At 40.9% G+C, this 27,360-nt stretch overlaps 1 protein-coding gene across 1 annotated transcript in view; it reads left to right on the top strand.

Moving 5' to 3' along the window:
* Nucleotides 1-27,360, top strand: part of Cdkal1 (CDK5 regulatory subunit associated protein 1 like 1) — a 627,408-nt gene that overhangs the window by 312,821 nt on the left and 287,227 nt on the right. The window contains exon 11 of the mRNA XM_050142389.1: nt 8,422-8,567. Within this exon, the coding sequence (XP_049998346.1) occupies nt 8,422-8,567 (146 nt within the window). The remainder of the gene's footprint in view (nt 1-8,421; nt 8,568-27,360) is intronic.

Raw genomic sequence — 27,360 nt, forward strand, 5'->3', positions numbered from 1 at the left:
ATATATTCCAGCCAGAAGGCTGTTACCAAGTATGGGCTCTTCGATTGCCAGAGCTGTGAGTTAGCTGCGGAGTTGCTGAGCTCTTCTCTTGATGATGTTAACCATGATGCTCTCTTGGGTTGCTGGGCATAGAGTGAGCCACAGACCTCAAGTCAGTGTATGGCATCGAGGGCACATGAGTTCTCCAGAGTGCTAAGCTAGCTCAGAACCTAAAATCATTTTTACCGTGTCCCTCCCTCTCTTTGATATGAGAAGGATGCGAGGTGGTTCCTGAGATGTCTTGGGTGGAATTCCCATCTGATAGGATGCAAGTAGAAGCCACTAGAATCGCACAGGGAGTGTAGTTCATGTTCAGGAGTCCCCGCTGAGATTCTTAGAAAGCAGCTGCTTTTGTCTGCGGACAGAGGAGGCCTCTAGCAGTTGGTATGCGAGGGTATTTCCCCTTCTGTAGTGTGTTCAGTTTGAGTCTCTAGCGGATCAGATGATGCTGTGCACTGATGAATGTGCTTCATTGTTATGCTGATGTTTTAATATTAATATCTGTTGGAACCACTTTTGTCAAGTCTATTTTTTTCTCTCTAAATCTTGACAAGGCATATTTTGCCAGTTTTTGGTGGACACCCCTTAGCCTGATCAAGCTGTCACACCCGGAAGGATGACACACAGCATGTTGTACAAGGAATGAACCACTAAATCAAAGTAGCTACCCAGCAAATTTACCCCTGCTCTTGCTATACAGTAATTCTTCCTGGATATTGTTCAAAGCCAAGTCGCTTCTGCCTTAGACTCGAGGTGGAAATGAAGTACACACCTACACCTGAAGTTTCTGTCCTTATTTCATGGCCAAGTCAGAGGTCACTGCTCCTGGAATATTTGACCAGTAGGAACACAGCCACTGCCAGAGCCACATGGCTTCTGTTTGGAGATGTTGGACGGAGCTGAGTTGTGTGCTTTGAATGTTTCTGTAGAACACCTGACACAATCGTACACCACTGTCAAACTAGGCAGTTCCCTGTGCACTCATTTCTGAAATGCAGAGAAAGCCACTATCTGCTTTGCATGGCTAATGCTGGAACATAATCTGATGTTGAGTAAATACTTGTTTAGCTATATCATTTCCATAGCAAGTAACTTATAGCCAAAGTGGGTAAATTATTAGACCAAAATATGTGTTTTGCCTAAAATATGAAACAAATGTTTCTGAGGTAAGCCTCAAATTGGATAATCAGAGAAGAGATAAATGATGTAAATATTTTAAAACTAATCTTTAGCATCTGCCTTTCCATTAGATTCTTTAATTATTTATGTCATGTTTAATAGAAGCCAGTCGAGCTGCTCGGCTGAATGCTTAATTTAACTAGCTTGCCCTGACTCATTAAACCGGTCAGTTATTGATTTGCTTATGGTGTGTGTAGAGGCCTCCATCTTTGCAAAAATTTAAAAATGGAAATTAAAAAGGATTATTCCCCCTTAGAAGTATATCTGTTCATCATATAGAGTCTGCAGGTAAGAACACATTTTCGTGTTAGGCTCTTTATTTTATTTTAAAATGAATAAAGTGAAATCGACTATTTTGGTTTGTGTTCAGCTCCATGAATTTTAAGATATACAAAGATTCTGCAACTGTGTCTACAGTCAGGATATTAGAACTTACTTTTGATTTCTGTTTTTAATACAGTATTTTTATTCTTTGAGGCTTATACATTCATACAAATGACTTTTGACCATGTTCACCCTCATTTCTCTTCCTACCTTTTTCTAGATCTACCACCCCATTTCCCTTCCACTATCCCACTTTTGATTGCTTAAGAGAGCAAGAAAATAACTTGAACATATGGTAAACACTTAATCAGGTAAAAATAAGTGTGAGTGTGTGTGTGAGTGTGTGTGTGTGTGTGTGTGTGTGTGTGTGTGTGTGGATGTGTTTTCAGCTTTTAGCATTTTGACATTAGTATGGAAATGTGTGTTTTTATCTTTGTAATGTAAAGTGTGGTCTGGCCCTGACACTGAGATGCAGGAAGATGAAGGTGTGCTGAGGTCCTTAAGCATTTCTCTGAAAGCCAATTAGGATGGACTCTTTTCCTCAACCTATTTTAGCTCAAATTCTGAAAATGTTAACTCTTTGTAGTTTAAAAGCCACCATTCTGTTACGATGACGCTATAGTTCAAATGTACATTAGAATCCGTTCACAATATCTAGTCCTTCTCATTTGGGACACCAGGACTGGGGATTTCCCCTGCACAGGCTCTCTCCTTCACTTTCTGATGCTATTATGGTGATGGATTGCTCACTTGCTGAGAGGAAATGTGGGCGCTGCTGATTGACTCAGTGCTGCACTGATGGTATTAATGAAGCCATGGATGAAATATGTTCCTGGTTGTCTTCTATGAGGGCGTGCATGACTTTGCTAATGTTGCAGTGATGCCAGAATGGAATTGCCTAGCACTGGGGCACTGCTTTCTTGAGAATTCTCCTGCAATTGTTTCAGTGCTTCCTGGAAAGAATCATGTACACAGGTTGTATCACCCAATTTGTATGGTCAAATATATTGTAAGTGCAACATTCCCTTAAAACATTTTGATACTTGATTGAGATATAATTTAGAGAGCAGTGAAAAAGAGAAGTAAGATGGTGTGTATAGCCTTTGGGTATGAAGACATGTAATGTAATTGCAGGACAGGGAAATATGTGCCTGGAATCTGTATAATATCCTCTGGCCAAGGAAGTAGTGCCATCAGCCACCTAAGAGAGCAAGAAAGCAAGGATGTAAATCGCTACATCAGAAATGGACCCTGGAAGAGTCTGTTAACTAACATATGCCAGAGAAGAAACAATCACAGACTGTGTGATTCCGTTTATATGGGTTGATTGGAGTCCTTACAGTCGTAGACCAAAAGGAGAAAGGTGGTTCCCAGAGCCCACATGGGAGGGAATGTGGCGTTGATCTTGAATGTGCACACTTTTAGTTTGGGAAAGTAAGATTTTGGGGACACACATGATATGTGACAGTTATATGACTTTGTGGCTATACTTAATGACGTTTGGATTGTATGTGTAATGAAAGTGGCTAATAGATGTATCATCACAGTAGAACAGCAGGTTCATTTCTACTCTGCTTACAATAGTTAGGTCATGGAAACAGCCTAAATGTCAACCAGCTGATGAACAGGTCGTAAAAACATGACATACACAATGGAATTTTATTCAGCTTTCAAGAAAAATGAAATTATTAGAATTGAAGGGAATGGATGGAAGTGAGTGAGGTGACTCAGTGAGGTAATGCAGACTCAGAAAGATAAACATCACTTTTTCTCAGACATTTGTGGCTTTTATATCCTTTTCTTTAGAGATGTATTCTATCTGTCTGTCTGTCTATCTATCTGTCTATCTGTTGGGGAGAAGTTTTTCGAGACAGGGTTTCTCTGTGTAGCTTTGGAACCTGTCCTGGAACTCACTCTGTAGACCAGGCTGGCCTTGAATTCACAGAGATCCACCTGCCTGTGTCTCCCAAGTGCTGGGATTAAACACATATGCCACAACTGCCTAGCTAAGATTTATTTTATTTTTATGATGTATCTGTGTGGGTTATGTGCACAGAAGTGCAAGTGCCTACGGCAGTCAGAACAGGTTGTTGCGTCCCCTGGAACTGGAGTTACATCACTTAGGAACTGAACTTACGCCCTGTAGTATAAAGAAGTATGTACTCTGAGCTACAAAGCTGTCTCTCCAGCTTGTATCTTATTTACATTCTCTTCACAGTGCTTTTGTTGAGTTGGTAGTATAGATATTCAAAACCAGGCTCGCTATGATGACATCAGTGCAACAAAAATTACACATAATAGTTGTATTCAAATGTGTGTGCTCACTAGGTTGCCCTTCCAAATTGAGCCTTTTACATTGTCTATTGCTTTTTCTTGATATTTTGAGTTCAGAAATAAATAATAAACATGGCTGTAATTTCCATTTTCTAAGAAGACAGCTCCGTATAACAGCACAGGAGAAAACTACTGGCTTATTGATCTTGTCAGCCATTCTTCACTTTCTGCCTGTCAAATAGTTACCATCTATCTTGTGATCAACCTTGGCATATAAACTCTTAAATTATAAATGACCTTATCTTGAAATAGTTTTGTTACATTGTTTGTTACCCGAGCTCTTCAAGAAACAAAACATTCATATACATGTCTCATGTGTGTGTATAAATATGCCCTTCATGTGCCTGTCCTCTATGCAGACTCTCCCCAGCTACACCATGGAACTACATCAGGACAGAATTCTCTCTTGGTCTTCGTTAAATTTAAGCCTATGTATTGGACTGAAAGCTCCTTTGGTGGCCCTAGGCTCTATGTGTAGGCTACAGACTGCTGTTGAAGCTCAGCACAATGGATGGCTTCAGAATCCTTCCATTGGGATATATTTTGTGATTCATGACTGAACTTCTAGAGACCTATAAAGATAGATCCAGAGTGGGGAAACTTTTTCATACTTGAGTTTAGGTGTACATATTTGCATATACTTTCCCCTTGTTCTAAAAATTAAAGTAAAGATGATGCCTGTTGATCTTCTTTTGCCAAACTGGTTCAACAATAATCAAAAGTCTCTTATCAAATGTATGTGTGTGTGTGTGTGTGTGTATAGTTTAATCTCATTATTATGTAAGTATTATGTAAGTATGCTTCAAAATATCACACTATCCCATTAATATATACTGTTAAGTATGTGTCCATAAAAATCAGATATTTACAAGTGCAAAATGTGTATATATATAATTATATATGTTATATATTATCTCTTTGTGTACTGCTATGATTAATTTACCTGTAATGTGGAATTTTTTACATTTATATTTTTGTGTGGTGTGTGTGTGTGTGTGTGTGTGTGTAGGTAGATCAGAGGAGAACTTTTAGAAGTCCGTTGTCTTTTCCCACAATGTGAGTCTCAAAGAACTGAGCTCAGACCTGAGATTGTCAGTCTTGGCAACAAGCACCTTTACCAGTTGGAACATCTCAACAACCACTTGACTTTATCTCTCAATGCCTCAAGAATTGCTGGTGTCATGGGAACCCTTGGTGAGGTGTAGAGAACATTCTAAATTTATGAAGTGTGCAGTATCAAGCAGAGGATGCCTACTAGTAGCAAAGCTTCTTTTGAGAACCGAAGAAGGAAAAGCCATCATGTTTCCACTGCTTCCTTCTGGTGACTGTTTTGATATGTACACCGGCTTCCTGTTCTAGGACCAGGTCATGCCCAAAGCTGCGCCTTCTTCACAGTCAGCGTCCACCACACATGCTTTCAAGAAGTGAATTTCCTATGCCCAGTTCTGGTGAATACCATTTAAAGCCCCTGTCCAGCTCAGTATGTAGTGTCTCCTCTTCACTGCTAGTCCAGCAGCCAACTTACTGAAAAACTCTCCTCTGTATTGATGACTTTCCATTAACCTTATGATGCTTTGCTCTCATGAACCTGTGATATCTTTTAAGGAAGTAGACTGTCGGTAATTCATGATTTATGTTATTGCTTGAGCATATCTGAATTATTTTACTGCCCTTTAATAGTAGCCCACTGAATCTGTGAAAGGGGTGTTCTCAGTGTCTCCATTTTGCAGATGAGGAACCCCAGGCACAGATTCTGCAAAAGTAACTACATTTTACTAACGTCATGCATGTTCAGATACCACCTCCCAGCTTGACAGATGTGTCCAAGCACATCTAAACCTTTGAGTCCTGTCGTTGAGAAAACAGATCTTCTTACGGGTTTTTTCTCTCAAGCTTTTTGGTATAGAAAAACCAGAAAGGTACATTTATATTTTTGAAAGGTAGTGTCTTAGTTAGGCTTTCTATTGCTGTAAAGAGAAATCATGACCATGTCAACCCTTTTTTTTTTCTTTTTTTTTTATTGAGAATAAGAAAAAAAAGTTTCCGCCTCCTCCCAGCCTCCCATTTCCCTCCCCCCCCCCCCAATCTTCTCCCCCTCCCCCCTCTCTTCTCCCCCTCCCCCCACTCCTCTCACCCCCCTCTCCTATCCAAAGAGCAGTCATGGTTCCCTGCCCTGTGGAAAGTCCAAGGTCCTCCCCCCTCCGTCCATGTCTAGGAAGGTGAACGTCCAAACTGGCTAGGCTCCCACCAAGCCAGAACATGAAGTAGGATCAAAACCCCTTGTCATTGACCTTGGCTTCTCATCAGTCCTCATTGTTCGCCATGATCAGAGAGTCCGGTTTTATCCCATGCTGTTTCAGTCACAGTCCAGCTGGCTTTGGTGAGTTCCCAATAGATCAGCCCCACTGTCTCAGTGGGTGGGTAAAAAGTAAGAAGGGGAGGATTGGGGGAACTTGGGGAAACAGGAAGATTGGGATAAAGGAAGGTCGGATAGGGGAGCAGGGAAGCACATATCTTAGTTAAAAGAGCCACCTTAGTGTTGGCAAGAGACTTGAACCTAGAGTGGCTCCCAGGAGCCCAAGGCGATGTCCCCAGTTAGTCCCTTGAGAAACTGAGGATAGGGAACCTGAACTGACCCTATCCTATAGCATTACTGACGAATATCTTTCATATCACCATAGAACCTTCATCTGGTGATGGATGGAGATAGAGACAGAGACCCACACTGGAGCACTGGACTGAGCTCCCAAGGTCCCAATGAGAAGCAGATGGAGGGAGAACACGAGCAAGGATGTCAGGACCATGTCAACCCTTATAAAGGAAAGCATTTAATTGGGGCTGCCTTACAGTTTCAGAGGTTTAGTCCATCTTCATGGCAGGAAACATAGCAGTATTCGTGCAGAACTGGTGCTGGAGAAGGAGCAGAGAGTCCTACATCTTGATCTAAAGGTACTAGGGAGTGAACTGAACTAGGCATAGTTTGAGCATAGGAGACCTTAAAACCCACTCCCTCAGTAACACACTTCCTCCACCAATGCCACACCTACTCCAACAAGGCCATACCTTCTAATAGTGTCACTTCCTATGGGCCAAGCAGTCAACCTCGTGAGTCTATAAGGGCCATTCCTATTCAAACAATCACAGTTAGGATTTATAGCAGAGAGCCAAAATTTTCACTTCAGAGCAAGTAAGTTGTGCTCCCGCAAATAGACTCCTGACCATGGAGCTGCGTTTTGTTATTTTGCTACTTCATTAGAAACTCAACTTCAGCTTTTCATAGGCCATTCACAGCCAAGTGTGTATGCTTACTAATTCCTGAGAGAGGCCTCACCAATGAAGGGTAGTTATGAGTAACTAATAAGTCTCTGCTAACAAGGTGGCTCGTTGGAGTTTGCCTCTTTGCTTGTGCTTTGCCGAGAATGCTAATGTTCCAGCCAGGGGAAGGAAAGCAGGCAGCAAAGAGCAGGGCTGGCCTACATATGTGATGGCCTGAGAGTGTCTGAAGGGTGATGCTAGGCATTAGCTGGCTTTGTGACTCCATAAGGCCCTTCAAATCATTGCTCTAAAAGAAACAAAGAGATGTGAGAGGCTGCTGTACTGGGTACCGCACTGTTCTGAACTGAGAGATCTAGATACCGCTGTGCACTATTCCGTACTGAGAGATCTAGATACCGCTGTGCACTATTCCATACTGAGAGATCTAGATACCGCTGTGCACATTCTGGCTGTTAAAGAGCTGTACCTTTTAGTAATGTTTTTCCGTGACTTAGACTTTTCATTCTTTCTGGCACCACTTCGTGTTCTCAGAAAAGGTTGAAAACAGGCTTGTTTAATTTGTTTCCCTCAGATTTGCTCTCTTTGATCTCGTAGCTTGTATGATCGCCCTCATCTCTTCCTCCTCACCCTTCCTCTCCACTTGGTTCTGGTCTTTCCAACGCTGCCTCGTACCCTCACATATCCAGTAGAAAGCAGGTTGTCTTTACTGTCAGGTCACATGTCTTTCCCACTGTCTGTGCTCAAAACACATTCTCAGTAGCTAAATTGTAATTTAAGAAAATAATAATTAAAAAAGGAAAGAAACGAGAGAACTGTGGATCCTATCATCTTAAGTATTTAAAATACATTTTGAGCTTCTTTAAGTATAAAATCTTCTCTATACAAATAGACAAAGTCATGAGGTCTCAGGCAGTTAACTAAGTTTCTTCTTCTACTAATTTCCCCAAGGAGAAAAGGAAGCTGAGAATGAAGGAATGCAGGTTAATTCTAAAGCACTCATTTCTCTGGCTTTATCTGATTTCACATCTTTTTTTAACAATTGCAAAAAAAAAAAAGTGGACAAATTAGCAATTCTCCTGTGGAACCCTCCAAAAGCTATTCTAGAAATCCCGTGGCCCATGGAGAAGTGCCCACTGATGCTACCTCAGAGTCAGTATGATCAGCCTGTTCTCGCGTATTTGCTTGCCAGCACTTATATGTGGAGATCTGAGGGAAGTGCTGCCTCAGATTCATTAAAATGATGAATGCTTTTCCTACCCTCTCTCTCAGGAAATGGCGAAAATCCTCAACCACCCCAGAGTCTACGCGTTTCTCCACATCCCAGTGCAGTCCGCCTCCGACAGCGTGCTCATGGACATGAAGAGAGAGTACTGCGTGGCCGACTTCAAAAGAGTTGTGGATTTTCTCAAGGAGAAGTAAGCCTGTTAGCACTTTGGAAAATAACCATTTCTCTCTTCCTTCCTGAGGTGTGTGGCTGCAGGGCACTTATGCAGCCTTGCAGTTAAGGTGCGCGGCAAAGGGCGAAAGTCCAGAAGCTCTCAGAGCCTCCAGTTTCCTTGGGGCCCTTGATGTGGTTTCTGCTCTCCCCTCCATGTGTGCACAAAGTGCTCTGTTGATTTGAGTAAGCTTTCCCACCCTCCCACAGCAGTTCAGATTATGATTGTTTTCATACCTGACCAGCTAGTTAAAAACTGCCCTCTCGTCACTAGCCCTTAAAGTCTCCTTTCATGTGGCCTTTTGAAGTTGTGAGCTGGCTTTGACATGGAGGAAGGGACCAAGTCTGTCTCTAGGAGTGGGTCATTTTTCCCGGCTTGCATTTTCACAGTGTCTGGAATGTCCTTGCCCATACACGCTGATTCCTGCAGTTCACTTGAGTACTTACAGTTTGCTAGGAGGCTGGAGGATTCTATTTTCTTCTGTTCAAATTGCTGTTGACCAAAATTAAAGCATATTTACACAATCGCAGACATGAATGATAATTTCGTTTCCACAGAAAAACACTGCAGCCCATAATTATGTTCTTCAAAAGCTCCCTTCCCAGCACAGAATGCATTCTATGATTAGACAAGGCAGGAAACAGAGGTGCTGGCCACGGTCACCCGGACCCTCCTCAAATCTAGGATGCCATCATCACCTCTGAGATTGTATCATTTATCTTGGCACATTTGTGTGTGGTTTCTCTACTGTCCATAATTTATGCTTTACCCCCACTGTTGTTGTTTCCGACTTGTTGTTTGTAATTATGTGGTCTTGCGCCATGTCCATGTCCTACACGGGTATGATTGCTTTACACAAATTGTAAGCAATTATTTTTTCCACCTTTAATTATTCGCTAATTTTTATGGCACACACTGTTACAGATCCTCTCCTATTTCCTCTTCTCGTCTTTCTTTAACGTGTCTTTTCATTTCTTATCCACCTCTAGGCATGTCTTGATTATTCTAATCACCAAGAAGAAAGAAATTTAGGATGTAGTCAAACAAATAGGGCTAATTGTTTAAATATTCAAGTCAGGAATAGGAAGAAATAGGATTGTATAATTCTAGCATTAAATCTGTGCAGCCTTTAAAGTAACACAGAATCATTGCAAATCCCTGCCATCTCCTACACTTTTGGATATTGAGTAGACCTGGTCCAAGCTACATAATGTGGATTCTTGTGCCAGATGTATGTCATATCCTGTCCTTGCACTTGTGGTCGTTTTTGTAAGTAAGCTTGTTTCAGGTAATAAAGTCCTTCCAAGCACTGTGATACTAGAGCGGGTTTTCCAGATAGCAAGTGAGTTGTTATTCCTGTGAAACTTCTTACCTTTCATGTATTAATGTAGCAGCCAAGAGTGTGCACACCTCATACATTTTACACAATATTTTTGCCTTGTGCATAACGGAATAGAATCCCTTCCAAGGACTCTTTTGGGTATCATGATTAGGTGAGACTGAGGACTCACCAGCTCTGCTCTGCCTCCGTGTGTGTAAACACTGATTCAGTCATTTAGGGAATCTCTGTGCTGACTAAATATTCAATAGAGACCCAGAACATTCCAATCTTTTGTGTTGCTCTCAAGATCAGCATGTTGAATGCGTTGCATCTTGAACATTTCCACCAACCTCCATGTTATAGGTCAAATGTGAGTCACATTAAGATGTAAGAAAGTTAGCCCTTCCCTTTTTTCATAGACTTAATTAATTCTGAGTCTTTTTCCTTGTAGTCTCACTTATCTGTGGCATTTTTGTAGTTTCCCAAGGTGTATTTCAAGATCTTTGAACCACAGATTCTAACAGGGTCCTTTAGTGTTTTCAGCATCACAGACCCCAGAGATCCCTGAAAATCTGGAGAATATACTCCATCCCACACATGTGCATCCTTGTGTTGTGGATGGCTACAAGTTTGGAGTAGATAGTATGATAGTAATCATTCTACATTAGGAGATTTTAAAGTTGACTAAGCATTATCCTCAGTCAGCATGGGCAGAAGTAGTCCTGGTATAGTGAAGTTCCCAGTTAGGTAATAAGTGAAATACAGTTGGAAGCTGTAGGACAAAGTCAGTAAGATAAGTGGGAAAATCTCAAGTACCCTATAAAGTCATTGTCACTATGAATATAAGCAGTTTTTGCATGGTTTTAGAGAGTTCATCAGAACCATAAAATTAGGGAGAAGAAGCCCACCTCTCCTCATAAAGGCAGTGCAGAACAGCTCTATTCTCTAACAGAAAGATAACTTGTCCAGCTTGTTGAGAAACCTCATTAATCCAGTGACTAATTCTCAGTTATTATGGACAGTTGGAAATAGATGGAATATCGACCATGGTTTTTGTTGCTCATTATGTACTTCCTTATCCCATTAAAAACTAACATGGCTTTATGCAAGATAGATTTGTTAGCCCAACAGTAGTGGTGCATGCCTTTAATCCCAGCACTTGGGAGGCAGATTCAGGTGGATCTCTGTGAGTTCGAGGCCAGCCTAGTCTACAAGAGCAAGTTCCAGTACAGCTCGTACTGTTACATAGAGAAACCCTGAGAAAAACAAAAGCAAACAAACAAACAAAAAAAAACAAAAAAAGACAAGATAGATTTGTGCTTATTTTAGAAATACAGAAGTCCTGCTCTAAGACCAATAATACTATTATAATAATATTTTATCTATTTATTAATTTTCAGTGTGACATTTTCATTCTTAGAGAGTTTCACACATCCTGATTTGTGTCCGGCAGTTGATGATGAAATCGCCCTGATGTAAACTGATGTGTTTTTTGTTTTCATCTTCTCTTTGCTTTATTTCCCTTATTAATTTTACTGATAATTTTTGTTATTTGACAATAACATGTATGTTCTTTCTCATATATATATGTGTGTGTGTGTGTGTATGTGTGTGTGTGTTCTTTCTCTCATATATTCCCCTAAAATCTATGGAGCCTTTTGTAATGAGTCTGTAACAAATAGGAATTACTTATTCCTTCCTTCCACATTGTGAGGCTCATAGATTTTATGCTGTGAATGAGGGAGGAAACATTTCCCAATCTGTCTCCTCAAACAACTAACGTTTACCTTAACCTACAGCATTAGTCTGCAGCCCACAGGTTTAGGGAGTTTACCTGAAGCTGCAGGCTTTTAAGCTACAAATTCAAAGGTCTTTCCGGAGCTCTGTTTCTCACGCAGTGGAGTGGAGGTGAACTCTTCTTAATTAATTTTCTTTCACAGTTGAAAATGGTCCATGTTTTAGCTGGGAGCAATCTGAGTTTACCTGTGAGCCAGCTCGTAGCTGACTCATTATTCTCTTCGGTTGTTTGAAAGTTGGCAGCTATTATCATAACAGCAGCTGGACTGAAGATAACCTGGTAGGGTTGGCACATGTTGAGGCATATGGGAATTTATTAAATCATGCAGCTTTTGCAAAAAAAAAAATAAGAGTGTCTAAATTACTTGATATGCTCATTTAAAACAGCTGGCCACAAGCAGAGAGTCATATGACTTGAAGTCTACTCAGATTTATTAGCCCAGCAGATGCTTTTATTTAAATGGATTGATGGTTTCTTGAGATGCATGGTGGGCTTTGTAGGAACTGGGAAGAGAACGGCTGAACAAAGTAATACACATAGTTCTGGTTTTTTAGTCTGTTTTTAGTTTTTATAAGTATATCATCCATTTTACTTCTTTATATATTCCTGAATTTTTAAAAATAAAAATTCAATCATTCCCCTCTTTTATGTACATTTTTTGAGTAATTCCTCCCATTTTGAGGGATTTTTTTTTCTGTTATGTTATGTACTGTTCTTAGGATTCCCTGACTCTGGGGTTTGTTAGAAAAAGTGTTAGCTGGATTCCTCCTCATTCCCAGCCTCTCTGGGAAAGCATCATAGTCATCTATTCACATGCTGGAATTTTTTTCTTTCCTATCCTTAGTCGGAGTTACCATTTGCCCATTACCAGAACACACTGGGAAAAGATGAAATATGTCAAAATTGTGTTTTCTTCCACCTTGTCCATCTAGTTTTATTTCTAGTGGTTTAGAAATGTAAGTGGCAGTTTGATATGGTAACTCATGCCTGTAACCCCAGTATTTGGAAGGTTGAGGTAGGAGGATCACCATAATTTCAAGGCCAACCTGACTGTGAAATGAGACCCTATCTCAAAAACAGGAGGAATAAAATAACCAAAAAGAGAAAAATGTGTGTCAGAGTAATCAGAATAAAGAAAAATAAAAGCTCCCACTTCACAAGGATTAGATATAGTTTCCTACAGCTGCATTTCCAGATGTGTTGGTGTTCACTGAAGAAGCTCCTCTGAAATAACGTCCTCAGAAGTGTTCTCTGGCTTTCCTGGGTTATGTTCTTTCTGATGTCTCTAACTAGGTTGCTGTTTCTATGTCCCTGATGTCTTCCACCAGTTTATCTCTGTAATTTTTGCTTTACAAAGTGGTGTTCTCCTCACTCCTTTCTGTTGCTATTTTCAGAACTTTTAACAGAGGAAATATATTTCATTTGAACAAGTGCCAATCCCAGGACCCATTGGAAGTAGAGAACCAGTTCTTGAAAATCATCCTTTGACTTCCACATGTGAACTTACATACATACAATTCTCACACACACACACACACACACACACACACACACACACACACACAAAGAAAGAAGGAAGGAAGAAAAAATAAAGAAAAATAAATTAAGATGTGATATAAGGTAATAGACTTAGCCGAAGGGTTTGGGAATGTGAGTTGTATTCTGGCTAACTTGTCAGTTTTATTGCTTTCAGAGTCACCTTCAAACATAATGAAGCACAAGTCTCAGTATATGTGAGGTATATGTATATTAATTATATGTAATTGTTATTACATGGGTATATGTAACTAATTATACCCATGCAATAACAATTATATATAATGATATAATGAACTGAGTGGGGGTGACCCACCCTTAGTATGAGCAACACCATGTCACCTAATAAAAGGCGACAAGGAGAAAGGTGCTGAACACCTGCTACATTGCGCTCTACTTCCTAACTGCAGACACATCATGACCAGCTTCTTCACAATGCCTTCAGCTGCCGTGATGAATGATATTCTCAAACTATGAGACCTCATACACCCAGCTTCCCAGCTGTTGTGTCTTGTCAGATGTTTGGCTGTAGTAATTACAAAAGTAACAGACACAGGTAGAATTGGTGAGTTGAATGTTGTGATAGTATTGTCAATTTGATGTCATCTACAGATTGGCCTCTGTGCATCTTGGTTGCTTTAATAGACATGGGAAGACCCACACAGTATGGGTAGGGCCATTCCTGGCTGTGGCTGAGACTCTAGAGAAAGCGGCTCAGTAGCAACACGTATTCATGCTGTCTTCTGACTCCGTGTGTAATGTGACCAACATAGACCCTTACCTGTGAGTCCGAATAAACCCTTTCTCCTATAAGTTGATTTTGTCAACATATTTTATCATAGCAAAAAAAAAAATACTGAAATAGAAATTGATACCAAGAATTGGTTCTGGAGCCCCTGCCTTGATTAACTTGACTGTGGTTCTTAGGCCGCTGGAACTATATTGTGGGTCAAAGGTAGAAGAGTTTTTACTTTTGGTTTAAAAGCCTTTGAATGTTGAAAGAAGAGCTTAAAGGGCCCTTCTGGTAGGAATTTGGAAGACAATACTGAGAAAACATGGATAGTGGGGCCTAGTTCATGAAGTTTCATAGGGGAACAAGGACTCTACCTGGAGCTGGACTAGGTTCCTATCATGTGGTATTTTGGTTGAAATCAGACTTCCTTCTGCCTGTGTCCTGATCCCCTGAGTGAAGGTGAGCATGGTGTACTGTTGGCTTTCTGGGGGAGTTGAAATCAGGAGAGAGTTCAAGCTGAGGCTGAGAACTGCAAAGGTGTGTGGGGCTCTGTCTTGTAATGATCTAGATTCATTTAAAGGAAGAAAGCACAGGATAAAGGGTTCCCTGCTTCTGAAAAGCAAGACACAGGCAGATGTTTCCTTGGGTAAGTGCATAGAAGCTGATAATGCTGCGGACCAAAGGGGACTGGCTCCATCCTGAGCTGGGTTCAGAGTGTGGCAGTGCCTGCTGCAGGCTGTAGGAACTATGGGTCAGAAGTAGGTGAGGGGGGCTGGAGAGATGGCTCAGAGGTTAAGAGCATTGCCTGCTCTTCCAAAGGTCCTGAGTTCAATTCCCAGCAACCACATGGTGGCTCACAACCATCTGTAATGAGGTTTGGTGCTCTTTTCTGGCCTGCAGGTATACACACAGACAGAATATTGTATACATAATAAATAAAATTAAAAAAAAAGAAGTAGGTGAGACATGTAGGTCTGGAAGTAAGCATGTGAAGAGCAGATGCAGTGTGTGTGTGTGTGTGTGTGTGTGTGTGTGTGTGTGTGGGCGTGGGAGAACAAATGTATGCACACTAGGAATGGAAGTCACGGAACACACATTTAAATGAGGGAAGGAAAATGATCTGTGGTACACCAAAATGAGGGGAATGGAGAAGCAGACTCTTTTAGTCAGGTTTCTCTAGAGGAATGAATCTTATAGAATGAGCATATATGGGATTTATTAAAGTAGCTTACAGGCTGCCATCTGCTTAATCCCAGCAATGGCTCTCTATTGATGGAAAGGCCAAAAATCTGATGGATGTTCAATCCATGAAGCTGGATGTCCTGTCTTGTCCTCAAGTATGTTGGAATCCCACAGAAGCAGACTCTAATGCCAGAGGAGGAGTGCCTTAGCAGCAGGACAGGTGAACTTGCCAGGGAGAGTGAGCTTGAGCAGGCAAAAAAGCAAAAGCTCTTTTTACTCCCCGGTTCCTTCTCTGGGGGCTTCCACCAGAAGTTGTGGCCCAGAATCAGGGTGTGTCTTCTACCTCAAATGGTCCAATCAAGAATGCCCTCACAGGCATGCCCTGCTGCCTGGGTTTTAGGTGATTCCAGATGTGATCAAATTGAAAACCAAGATTAGCCATCACAGAGACCCAGGAAGAATTAACCCCACAGAAATCAAGGGACATTGCAGTTTATAGAAAGGTGGGTGATGAGGGCTAAATGTCAGCCAGAGTGGCTGCCTGTGAACAAGCTGGTTGCTCTATGGCGTAAGAAAGAAACTGCTGCATTCCTTTCTCTTCCTAATAGGGCAGCTCTTAAAGCTGCTGCCACGTGCAGTTATCTAAAAGGAGAAATCTTCATATTCGTATGTTAATAGCTGAATCCCATGACCTAGCAAGGTGCTCAATACATGCTCAGAGAGCGCCCTGCACATGCTTTTGTGCACACACCCACTATCTACAGCAATCAGGGCTTTCCAGTCGGGAGGAGGGAATGACAGGTGTTGGTGAATGAGTGCCACTCACTGTGGAGCCCTTCAGAAGGAGACTCTGGGTGCTCTCCTGAGTCCGCTATTCTTAAAGCTTTCTTTCTTTCTTTCTTTCTTTCTTTCTTTCTTTCTTTCTTTCTTTCTTTCTTTCTTTCTTTCTTTTATTGAGAATAGGAAAAAAAAAGTTTCAGAGTGTATACCTGGTGAACCTAAAGAAGCTAAACAAGAAGGTGAACCCAAGAAAGCTTTCTTTCAGTATGAGAAATTTTACTGAACTTTTCATGTAAACTGGCAGATTCCTCTTCAGATCATGTGATACTCAGCCATCTTAGAGGTGCTGTGTACTTGGAATGCCAGCTAGCTATTTGCTGATGGTGATGGCTAGGTAGCACTCACTGGCATGAATATCTATGCATCAGTTCATTGGGATGCCACAGTGGTACATACTAGGAAGAAATTGCTATCCGCATTTTACAGTGTAGGACATGAAGGCACAGGGAGGTTAAGTGGCCCAGCACAGAACTAGTAACTGAGCTCAGATGAGGAGAAATCAGGAATGGCAGTTTAGCAACCAAAAATAGGCTATGCAATTAAACAGAATGTTTAAAATGACACAAACCTTCTCCTAGAGATACGTAACTTTCTTGTAGTCAGCATCTCCTTTATATTGCCACTGGTAGTCCAGGCTGAGGGCCATTGACTTAGAAGACCTGTGTAAGGATGTTACCACGAGAAGCTATGAGATCTTTGTCAACACCAGTGTGTTCAATGAATAAAGCTCTATGTTTCCTAATAAAGTGTGCATGTGAGCGTCTTCAAATAAGACTGTACCAATTGTCACATTGTGTGTGTGTGTCTTAGTATGAATATGTACATGACTGAGGTGCTGGAAGACAGGTGCTGGATCCTCTGAAGCGAGAGTTAAAGGCAGTCATGAGCCACTTGCTGTGGGTCCTGGGAACTGCACTCTGATCAGGAGGAAGGGTATGTGATCTTAACAACTGAGCATCTCTCCAGTTCAAGTTTCTCATACCTTGTAGCAGCGTTTTCTTTCATGACCTATGTGAGAGTTTTAAATTAACTCCATTTCTCCTCCTGTGTACTTCCTAGAACAGAGTACACGGGGGGGAGGGGAGCCATTTCCAAAAAGCTAAACAGGATATGGTAGCACATATCTCTTTCCCAAGGACTAGGGAAGTTGAGGCAAGAGGCTTACAAGTTTGAGACCAGATTGGCTGCATAGCCAGATCTTTACTCAAAAAAAAAAAAAAAAAAAAAAAAAAAAACATATATTTTGTGTTAGTTTTGTATCAGATGCATGTTAGGAGTGAAACATCAAAATGTGAGTAGCTGTGTTCTAAGAGCTGATGCTTGTTCCATCGTAGTTAATATACAAGTGCCTGGAGCCACAACATTAGGTTCACTATACTGAAATCTGTTCATTCAGTAAAGGAGAAATAAACACATGCTTGGATGTTTTTGTTTTGTTTTCTGTTCAGAAAAATAATACTAATTCACAGATCTTATGTTTAAAAAAACAAAACCTTTCTTTAGATAAAAGTATAATTTGTTTGATCTTGTTTATGATGTTCTTAATCCTGCCAGAATAAGGAAAGGCTTTACCTAGATCACACTGGCATGTGCATGCCCATTTTTATGCTCGTTAAAGGTCCACTCTGACTTGTTTTCAAGTGTGAGAAATAAAAGCAGTAGAATAAAGAAGGTGGAGGCTGATCTTAGAGTGTCAATGAAGATCAGAGCTTGGCAGAGGGAGCGTGTAGAGCCCCAGGGTTACAGGATAGACCTTAAGTCCCATGGCCCAGGGTAGCTTTGATGTTCAGCTATCGTTAGCAGTACTTTCTATCTCAAGGCTCATAGTACCTAATTCAAAGCTAACCCGCAAGTCTGTATTCCAAACAGCAAGAGAGAGAAAGCATGCAAAGGAAACTATGTGGGACACTGTATTAATGTGTGAGTTTTTGGATGTCTTATTTGAATAGAGCATGGCGATGCCTAAGCACAAAGGAAGTTAGGAAATACAGCATTTATTCCAGACATCTATTTTTAGATTAAATGAATAAATTATGAAGGGGCCACCAAGAATCTGTCAGGTTATATAGTTTTTAGCATTCACACCTTCTGGTTTTAATAGCTGCCCCTTAAAAGAATTGAATTTATAATCATTTTCCTTGGATCTCATGCCTGATCTTACACATGATATCAATAATATATGGTTGGCGATAGTTTTTCCTTTCTTCCAGAACCAGCTGTAATGGCACAGGCTATGATCCCAGCAGTCGGTGGCTAAGTCAGTAGGACTGACTCTCTCTCTCTCTCTCTCTCTCTCTCTCTCTCTCTCTCTCTCTCTCTCTCTCACACACACACACACACACACACACACATACACACACACAAAGATTCTTTCATGAAGGCCTAGGGAACCTTCTGCCTGGGTGGGTATGTTTGGGTATGTGATGACAAAGTCGTCTCCTCTCTTGTGAGAAAATGCAGTGATGTTGAATACTTTGGGTTTTATTAACTCTATTCGAGCAGAATAACCTTTACAGACTTGAAATCGAACAGTTACTTTTTATTTATTGTTGCCCTGTTTTTCTTTGTGAAGGCAGGGAGTTACTCTAGTTCTCCTTCTACAGTCATTTCAAGGTTTACATGGAGTAAGTTTCTTGACTTAGTGGACAGGGGAGCCTGTGCCTGGTGGACCTTCTGTGACATTTGCCGCATCTTCTATCATATTCGTTTGTTACACAGTTTTTCTTTCCTTTCTTGTTTCTAATTACTTGGTTTCGTTGCCATGACTATTAAATTTTTGCTTTTCTTGTAGGATCTCTGTCTTAGTTCTGTGACAATTCATTTCTACAGCAACCCTTTTGTTACTGCACTACAAGCATCCTATATGTAATTACGTATTCTGTAATTTAGATTTGTGTCATATAATCTTCCTACTGTTGTGTCAGGTGTTGGTATAGAATTATAGGTCCTACCGGACTTTTGTTTGCATTAAAAATAGATTGGAGGCCATCTAGAGGCTTAGATCCATGAAATGCAAATCATATTTATGTTAAAAGCTGTAGGCAGCCCCTCAGTGTCACAGAGGCCCATAGGCTCTGCTGGCGTGGGTGACTGAACACAGCCTCTTGTCTGCCCGGCACTATAGTGATGGAAATATAGTGATGGAAAATAGTGTGGCAGACAGCATATGACCTCCTGATTCTAGTTCCTCCCATAAAATGTTTGCCAACAGGCCATCCGGAGATGCTAAATCATCAGTAGGAACATTTAATTTACTTATTTTTTGTGGCCCTCTGAAGAGAATCCTAAAAGTTGCTCCTAGTTTAATTTTTAAACTGCTTCCTTATAGTTAACTCTGTTTCTCTCTCGGACCGCCTTCTTTACCAATTAGCACTTTATGTCCAGAGGGGGATACTAACACCAACTTCCTAAATTTTTATTGGTTTGTGTTGTTATGAGTCAGGTTCCAATATACCCTAAGATAGCCTTGAAGCCGTGAACCTCCTATCTCCATCTCAGAACCTTCGAGAATTCAGCCCTCATTACCATACCAGGCAAATAAATGATCCTATTTATTAAACAGTTGTGGTAGTAGAAATATTTCTTTCCTTTTATTCTTTCTCTTTCCTCCAGAACAACGATTCTCAACCTGTGGGTCTTTACCCTTGGGAAAACATGCATATCTAATTGTCTTAGAAACTGAGACACAACTCAGTACCAAAATTACAGTAGCAACAAAACTAATTTATGGTGCAGGTCACCACAGCATGAGGGATGCAACATTAAAAAGGTGGAGGACCACTGCTCTAGAAATGTAAAGAAAAATGCTAAGAGATGAATGGTTTTGGCTGTGCAATTAATATGTAAAATTAGAAGATATCCCCATTCATGCTCAGCTGAACACCAGATAAATTAATTCATATATGCTTGTGTTCTCGTATTCTCTCATGCTCTCTCTGACTCTCATCTTATTTTCTCCTTTTTTTTCCCTTCCTTCCCTTTGACTTGGTTTTCTCTTTTCTTCTCTCTATGTATGTATGCACACCCATGTGAATGAGTGGGTGCATGTTCACATGCATACATGCCTGTGAAAACCTGAAGCAACCTCTGGTGTCCAACTGTCCAAGTTTTCTGTCCTGCCCAGTTCCCGCAGTCATTAAGTCCTAAAGATATCAACCAGAGGTGTACATTAACTATAAACTGATTGGCCCATTAGCTCAGACTTCTTATTAACTCTTATAACTTATATTAGCCCATTATTCTTGTCTTTGTTAGCCACATGGCTCAGTACCTTTTTCAGTGAGGCAGTCAAATCTTGCTTGCTCTGTGACTGGGCCAAGACTGCAGAAAGCAGAATCTTCTTCCCAGAATTCTCCAGTTTTCATTTACCCGCCTCTACTTCCTGTCTGGTTGTCCTACCTATACTTTCTGCCTGGCTACTGGCCAATCAGCATTTGTTTAAAGTATAATTGACAGAATATAGACCATTGTCCCACAAAATTTCCCCATTGTTGTAGGGAGAGGCCTGCTTGTTTGTCCTGGCCGCCTGGCTAGCTTATACCCAAAATAACCACATAGAAACTGTATTAATTAAAAACACTGCTTGGCTGTTCATTCTAGTTTCTTATTGGCTAATTCTTACATCTTAATTTAACCCATTTCTATTAATCTGTGTATCGCCACGTGGCAGTGTCTTACCGGGTAAAATTCCTAGCATCCATCTCCAGCTGCTCCATGGATTCTCTCCAACTCTGCTTTCTTCCTCCCAGCATTCAGTTCTGTTTTCCCCACCTACCTAAGTTCTGCTCTATCAAAAGGCCAAGGCAGTTTCTCTATTCATTAACCAATAAAAACAACACACAAACAGAAGGAACTCCACCATCCATACATGAACCTATATGGTTCCCCCCCCACCACCACCAAATAAATAAATGTAATGAAAAAAATTAAACTAAATTAGGTAACTATAAATCTACAAATCTGTGTATATATCAATGAATGTGTATATATGTAGGTTCATTAATACATACATAAATTCATAGATACATAGTTACATAAATAGATCAATGCATGCATGTATACATACACATAGATGAAGAAAATCATAATGAAAGCAGCTCCTTTGCTCATTTTCTCTTACATGTTTCTTATAAAATGTTTCCTTTAGTTGGAAGCATCATTTATTGGACATAACTCACCCAAAATATGGTATAACAGTTACTGCATATTAATTAATGTACGTGTCTCTAAGAGTGCTGCTATCAGTTGGAGTTTTCAGTGGTAAAATCATATTGCTTTTTTAGGATCAGGGATTTCATCACTGTTTCTAGACCCATGCCCTTCATGTTCAGCTGAAGCCTGGTAAATTAATGTTAATTCACGAATCTCGCATTCTCTGGTTTTCACAGTCTCTCTGTGCCTCCCCTTCTGCTCCTCTACCATTGGGATGACAGCCAGCATCCCGAGTTGGCCCCAGTAGAACCAGCTCCCACACATTTCAGTATTCTCTCCCCTTGTACTTTTCTGCTTTCCTGCATCTCCCTACTATTGTGGGCCCTGGTGATAACTTTTTGCATGAACTCATTCCCATTGAAGTCTTGATGAAAATGCCTGGAAACTCACCCTTCTTAATTATAGTGGGTATTTGGGTAGGGTCTTCAAGTCCTAAAGTACGAGGGAAAAAATAACAGAATAGTAGGCTAGGAATCTGGAAAGCCAGTGTGCAAGTGCCTGTAACATGGATATGGTTGTGAATGTCTTCCAGAAGTTCCTGTGTGGAAACCTTGTTTGTAGTGTGAGTGTGTCAAGGTGGCTGAACCCTTAGAGGTGGCACCTTTCAGGAAGCAGTAAAGTCATCACCTTCAGAGGAGATTGGATAGTTTTCCCAGGGCCGGGCTAGTGTCACCAAGAGTGACTGCTTCAGAAAGAGGGAACTTACCGCTTGTCTCTCCCCTTCTTCGTCATGCTGAGATGTAGCCAGAGGTCCCTTTCTGGGATGCCAGTGTCGTGTTGTTTGTACTTTCCAGCCACCAAAGCCATGAGCCAAATAAACCTCAATTTAATACTTCAACTTCTAGTATTTTGTTGTAGCAATAGAAAAAGGACTCATATAAAAAGGAACATATGTTCAGACTTTCTGCTCCTGTGGTCCCTGAGCCGTCCATGTTCTTGTCATGGACTCAGGAAGTTGTAGCAAAGCTGTTAGGCTGTGGAATGGTGGTGACCCAGCGAGCTTTGCCTTCTCACTGGTAGCAGTCCAGGAACTCTAATCTTCAGATTGTGTCTGCCATTATTTGACCCTCCTGTTAATATAGAAATAAAAATAAACAATGTTCTAGAGGTTCATGCTGAGTTCCAGGGTGAATTTTTGAGCATAATTTGCTAGGGGTGAATTATCTTCAGGACACTCATGGTTTGGCTGTTGTCCGAGTCCTGGGAGATGTGATCAGTTTCGGTTATTTCCAAACAATAGATTGTGGCAGGAACCTAACTAAGCTACGGGTGACTGCTCCCACACTGCTGATTTAAGTTGTCAAAAGAGTTTGACACATACGCAGACCTGATACCAGTTTGGGTCAGCTGGCTTAGCTGTGGCCCATTGCCAGTAAACCCTTCCACTTTGTGTGTGAAAGGGCAAGCATAGCCCCTGTCCAGCTCAACCCCTGTCTCACTGTATACACTACTGCCTGCCTCTGGGGCCCTTAGTGGCTGGCTGGGGCAGAGTTAAGCTCCTGCACAGCCCTCAGGCCCATACTGGTCATCTGGCCGCACCCCTACTAGGGGGCTGCTGATGGACTGCGGCTTGGTGTCACTTCTGTTCATTTATAGCTTGTATTAATGATGTTTAGTAAGAAATACTTGATTGGTTGGTTTGTGGCCCATGTCTATTTTTATAGTTCTTGGTGACTTACTGGGGAAACTCTTTGTCCAGGATAGTTTAAGCAGAGGCAAGGCAGGGATTACATTGCATCAGCATTAATCTTTCATTGCCATCTTTCATTCAGGTTAATGCTGACGGGCAGAATGATCTAAAGTTGAAAGTTTTATGAGGATAAATATAAGGAAAACAGCAGTTTGTTTCAAGGGAGTTTCCTTTTTAAAGTTTGAAGATAAATTATGATTTAATTTTTTTGCCATTGGTCTTTGCACATTAGTCGTAGCACATTTTGTCAATTCGTATGAATTCTCATTAATGGAAACGTCTTAGGCTTCGGGAACTGACTTATGTACTCTGGTCTCCAGTGATGTGGAGTCCTGTAACATACTTTTGCTCAGTTCATCAGACAAAAGAATGTCCTTCCTGTGAAGGACCAAGTCATATGGTGATGTAGGGTGATTATTGCCTCCTCTCCTGTGAGTTTCAGGAGATGTTAAGGATGGTGTTTTGTTAGGAACATCCTTTGTCTCTTTCTGTACATGAGTTTATGGTGGCGAGCTAGAGTGCCCAAGTCTTGAAGCACGTAGTCAAGTGATTATCTTTGGTGCACACTCTCGTCCAATCTTATCCCCCCCCACCTATTAAACTTTAGTCTCTAAATCATTTGGCTAAATGGGTTTCTTATCGGTACGTGCCTCTACTTTCTGGTAACTTAAGTTTTGTCCCCTAAATAGTGTCTGCCCAGAGTATTTCTGGTTTGTGTTCTACTTTGCAGTTAGGCTTTCTTTTATGCTCCAGCAGTGTGTAGGTTTTCAGGCAGTAGAAACAACAAACAGGGTGGCTCTGTCTAGTGCTATGTACCATTGATGGCATCTACTTAGCTCCTGTTGGCATAATTGGGAACCATCTGTCCTGGTCTCATCATTTTCACAGTCCCCTCTAGAGTGGCATGTGAGGTTTGCACATTGTCAGGTGTGGGAAAAGAGCATCACAGTTGGTTTGCTTTGGTTTGTATCTTCACATGTGGGAGCCATAGACTCACTTTGTGAATGTTAACATGTGGCATTCTCTTTCTTATTAATTTCTAAATGAAGGTGATAAATGTATTAAAATAACAATAGGTTTGGAAGTTATGTTTTAGCCAAGGAAATCAATACAGTTTCCTTATGTTTGTATTGTTAGTATATAATTCACAGTTAGTGATGTAGAATAACTCTGGGGACAAGTCAATAAAATGTCCAAATATTTGGAGCAATTTTGTTGTCTGGAACAGACTCTAAAACAACTTGATAAGTGGCATGAGGCTGTGCTGGTTTGACTCTTTCAATAATTGAAGCAGTTTCCAGAAAATTGTGAGATATAGGATTTATATTTCAGTATTTACTTATTTATTTATTTAGGCCAACCAATGAATATGTCTGGGGTTACTTGCAAGAATATGGGTAAAGTGTTAATAATAATAAGAGCATGGATGACTTGGGCATCTGTTTCATCAAAAGTGTACCCCAACTTTGGTGATGACTCATAAAAGCTACAACCCCAGCGTTCTCTGCACCCACTATAGACAGCTCAGCAGATTGCAGACTCTCCTGATCAGTCCTCATTGCTTATGTAATCTTCCGAGTCTTCTTGTGGATTAGCTAAGTTTCAGGGACATCCTGAGATGTAAGTGTTATCTTCTTAAAGAGTCTTTCTCCAGGATAGACTGCTTCAACTATGAGAGAAATTTTTTATTGAATGTTACATTTTTCCCTACCACTTTTATATTTTTAAATGTATATAATTGAAAGATCTGGGGACAAAATTAATGTTAAGGTTGCTATTTAAAAATCTCCTTGGTCTGGGGAGGTGGCTCAGCAGTTAAATGACTTGCTGTAGCAGCAAAAGAAGTGGAGACTGGATGACAGCCCTGGTAAATGCTGGCTGGGTGGGATGACCCACCTATACTCCTGTCTCAGAAAGCTGAGATGGGGGCTACGGAGCAAGCTGGTTAGCAAGCCTGCTCATGTGGGCAAGCTCTGAGTATATTGACAGGCCCTGCCTCAATGAATAAGGCAGATGAACCATGGAGGAGGATCTTGATATCACATTTTGGTCTCCACAGGCATATACACATGCCATGAGAGCAAGTGTACATGCACACGCATACTCATGCACATACCGTATGCAGAGACACATGAAGACAGAGAAAAGGGAAACCTGTTTCACTCCTATGCACATACTAGACCAGGATATCTGATCACAGGCTTTTGAGAAGCCAGTGAGAAGCGAGATGTTATGATTTAGACTCTGGACTTTAAAATGTGTAAGCCCTGGAAACAGCCAGCTGAGCCTGTTCTAAGACTGTAACCCTTAGTGAGACACCATTTCTTCTACGTCGACCTTCTAGGAACTGTTTTTCTTTCCTAGAGAAAGTACAAAATTGCAGTTCAGAGAAAGTCCACATACTAAGGCTTTTTGCAGGATAGCTTAATTAAAGATTAAAGTTAGATCCTTCAGAGGAATCCAGAGATCTCTTATTTCTCAGCCAGGTACCTGCTATTTCTCATAGCTATGTTTTAAATAAAATATCCAATAGCAGATAAGCTAATATTGTATTTTCGGAAAAATACATGGAGTAAAGATTTTGTTCCTAGTTAAGAACTCATCCAAACTTTTTCTTTTTAAGACAGGGTTTTTCTGTAACAGTCCTACCTGTCTTGAAACTCACTCTATAGACCAGGCTGGCCTCGAACTCACAGAGATCAGCCTGCCTCTGCCTCCTGAGTGCTGGGATTAAAGGCGTGTGCTACCACCACCTGGCTACATGCGAACATTTTTAAGAGTCCACGCATTCAGGGTAACTTCAGTAAATTCTGGATATTCCCACATGAAAAGAGAAGTCAGAAACCCTGGTGTGAAAGCTCTGTAAGCAAGAAAAAATGTGTGGTGTGTGTGTGTTTGTATTCATCCACCTTCATATCAAAAACATTCTTATATATTATACTTAAATGTATAATAAAAGACAATGAAGAAAAGTGAATCCAAGTAAAAGTACCCGACCACACATGAACATGAAGAAAAGAGAAACATGTTATTAGTGACCCGGTCTTTATTTTTTATTATCTCAGCCTATTTTTTCATTGCCCAAGGAAGCAAAGAGAATTTGGGGGACACAGAAGGAAGATGAAATGGCTAATATTGACCAGGAACTTGACAGGATCTAGATAGAATCAGCTAGCAGGCAAGCATCCAGTGTGTCTGCAGGTGCATTTCCAGACAGGTTTCACTGAGGAAGAGAAGGACGCCAAATGTGGCCAGCAGCATCCCATGTGTTGCGGCTCCAGACTGAACAGAGGAGAAAGTGGGCAGAGCAGTCAGTGTTCCCCTGTCTGCCCTAACTGAAAAATGTGGCCAGCTGTCTCATGCTTTTGCTGCCATGTCTTCTCCGCGGTGAAACACTTTCTTCTTGAACTATAAGCCAAAATCAACCCTCCCTGTCTTAAACCAGTTCTGGTTGGGTCTTTGTTCCCATCAGAGAAAAGTAACACAGGTGAGGTGGTGATGACCTGAATGTGCACCCAGTGCCAGCGGGAATCTCTGTTAAAGGGGTTTCTTTCATGTCCACAAAATTAGATGAAGGTAACATTTTTCTTTTAGAACTTTTAGACTCTCTCTTCTAACTTGCCTTTCCATTTGGAAACACCTAGAATTTCCCAAGGTTGCATGGAGTTTCTGTTGTTTTTGAAGTGGGCTTTTCCATCTGGAAATGGGGATTTCAGTTTCTTTGGGGGTTGGGTCTAGGAAGGTGACACACAGTGAAATGAAGTGGAACTGAGATAGGGTCCAAGCCATCACTTTTTCTTGGCCCTGGGACTCTTAAGTTTTCAAGGCATGCTTTTAGTATACGGGTATTCTAATCCCTTTCTTTCCAATAAAGATGCTGTAGCATGTTACAACCCCCTGCTTACATTTCTAGAGATATTCATCTGAAGAATGAGCTTTATTGAGGCTTCCCTGAGCTATTCCCTCGCTTGTTGGCTTCCTTTTGAAAGGTGGTTTATACTGTGGACAGAGCAGCTTTTTAGAAAAACGGAATGTGTGGAATAAGAAGCTTCAGCTATTGATATTGTTCTGGGCACCCACAACTGTGTTGTTTTGATTTGCATTTGTTAATTTTAGGAGCATGGATGTCTCAAGATCATCTTTATCACCAAAAAATGCATCTCTCATCTTTGGAATGCAGTTTTATGATGCAGTCAGTCTTTTTTATACATGGTCATTGTTTAGAAGTTATTTAACATTGTATTGGGGCCACTTCCTTTCTTTACTAAGTCATTCCTCATGGAGAAACTCTTGGATTCTTTTCAGTTTGCTAGCAGGATGGAAGGGTTCTGCTTTAGTTTTCTCTCTCTTTCTTTCTTTCTTTCTTTCTTTCTTTCTTTCTTTCTTTCTTTCTTTCTTTCTTCTTGTTTTGAGATGGAGGCCATAGCCAGAGGTTACAGTGAAGTACAAGTGCACATTTGC

The sequence above is a fragment of the Alexandromys fortis genome, unplaced genomic scaffold, assembly GCF_014885135.2.
Source record: "Alexandromys fortis isolate MF-2015 unplaced genomic scaffold, M_Fortis_MF-2015_v1.1 scaffold_5, whole genome shotgun sequence".
Classification (NCBI taxonomy): Eukaryota; Metazoa; Chordata; class Mammalia; order Rodentia; family Cricetidae; genus Alexandromys; species Alexandromys fortis.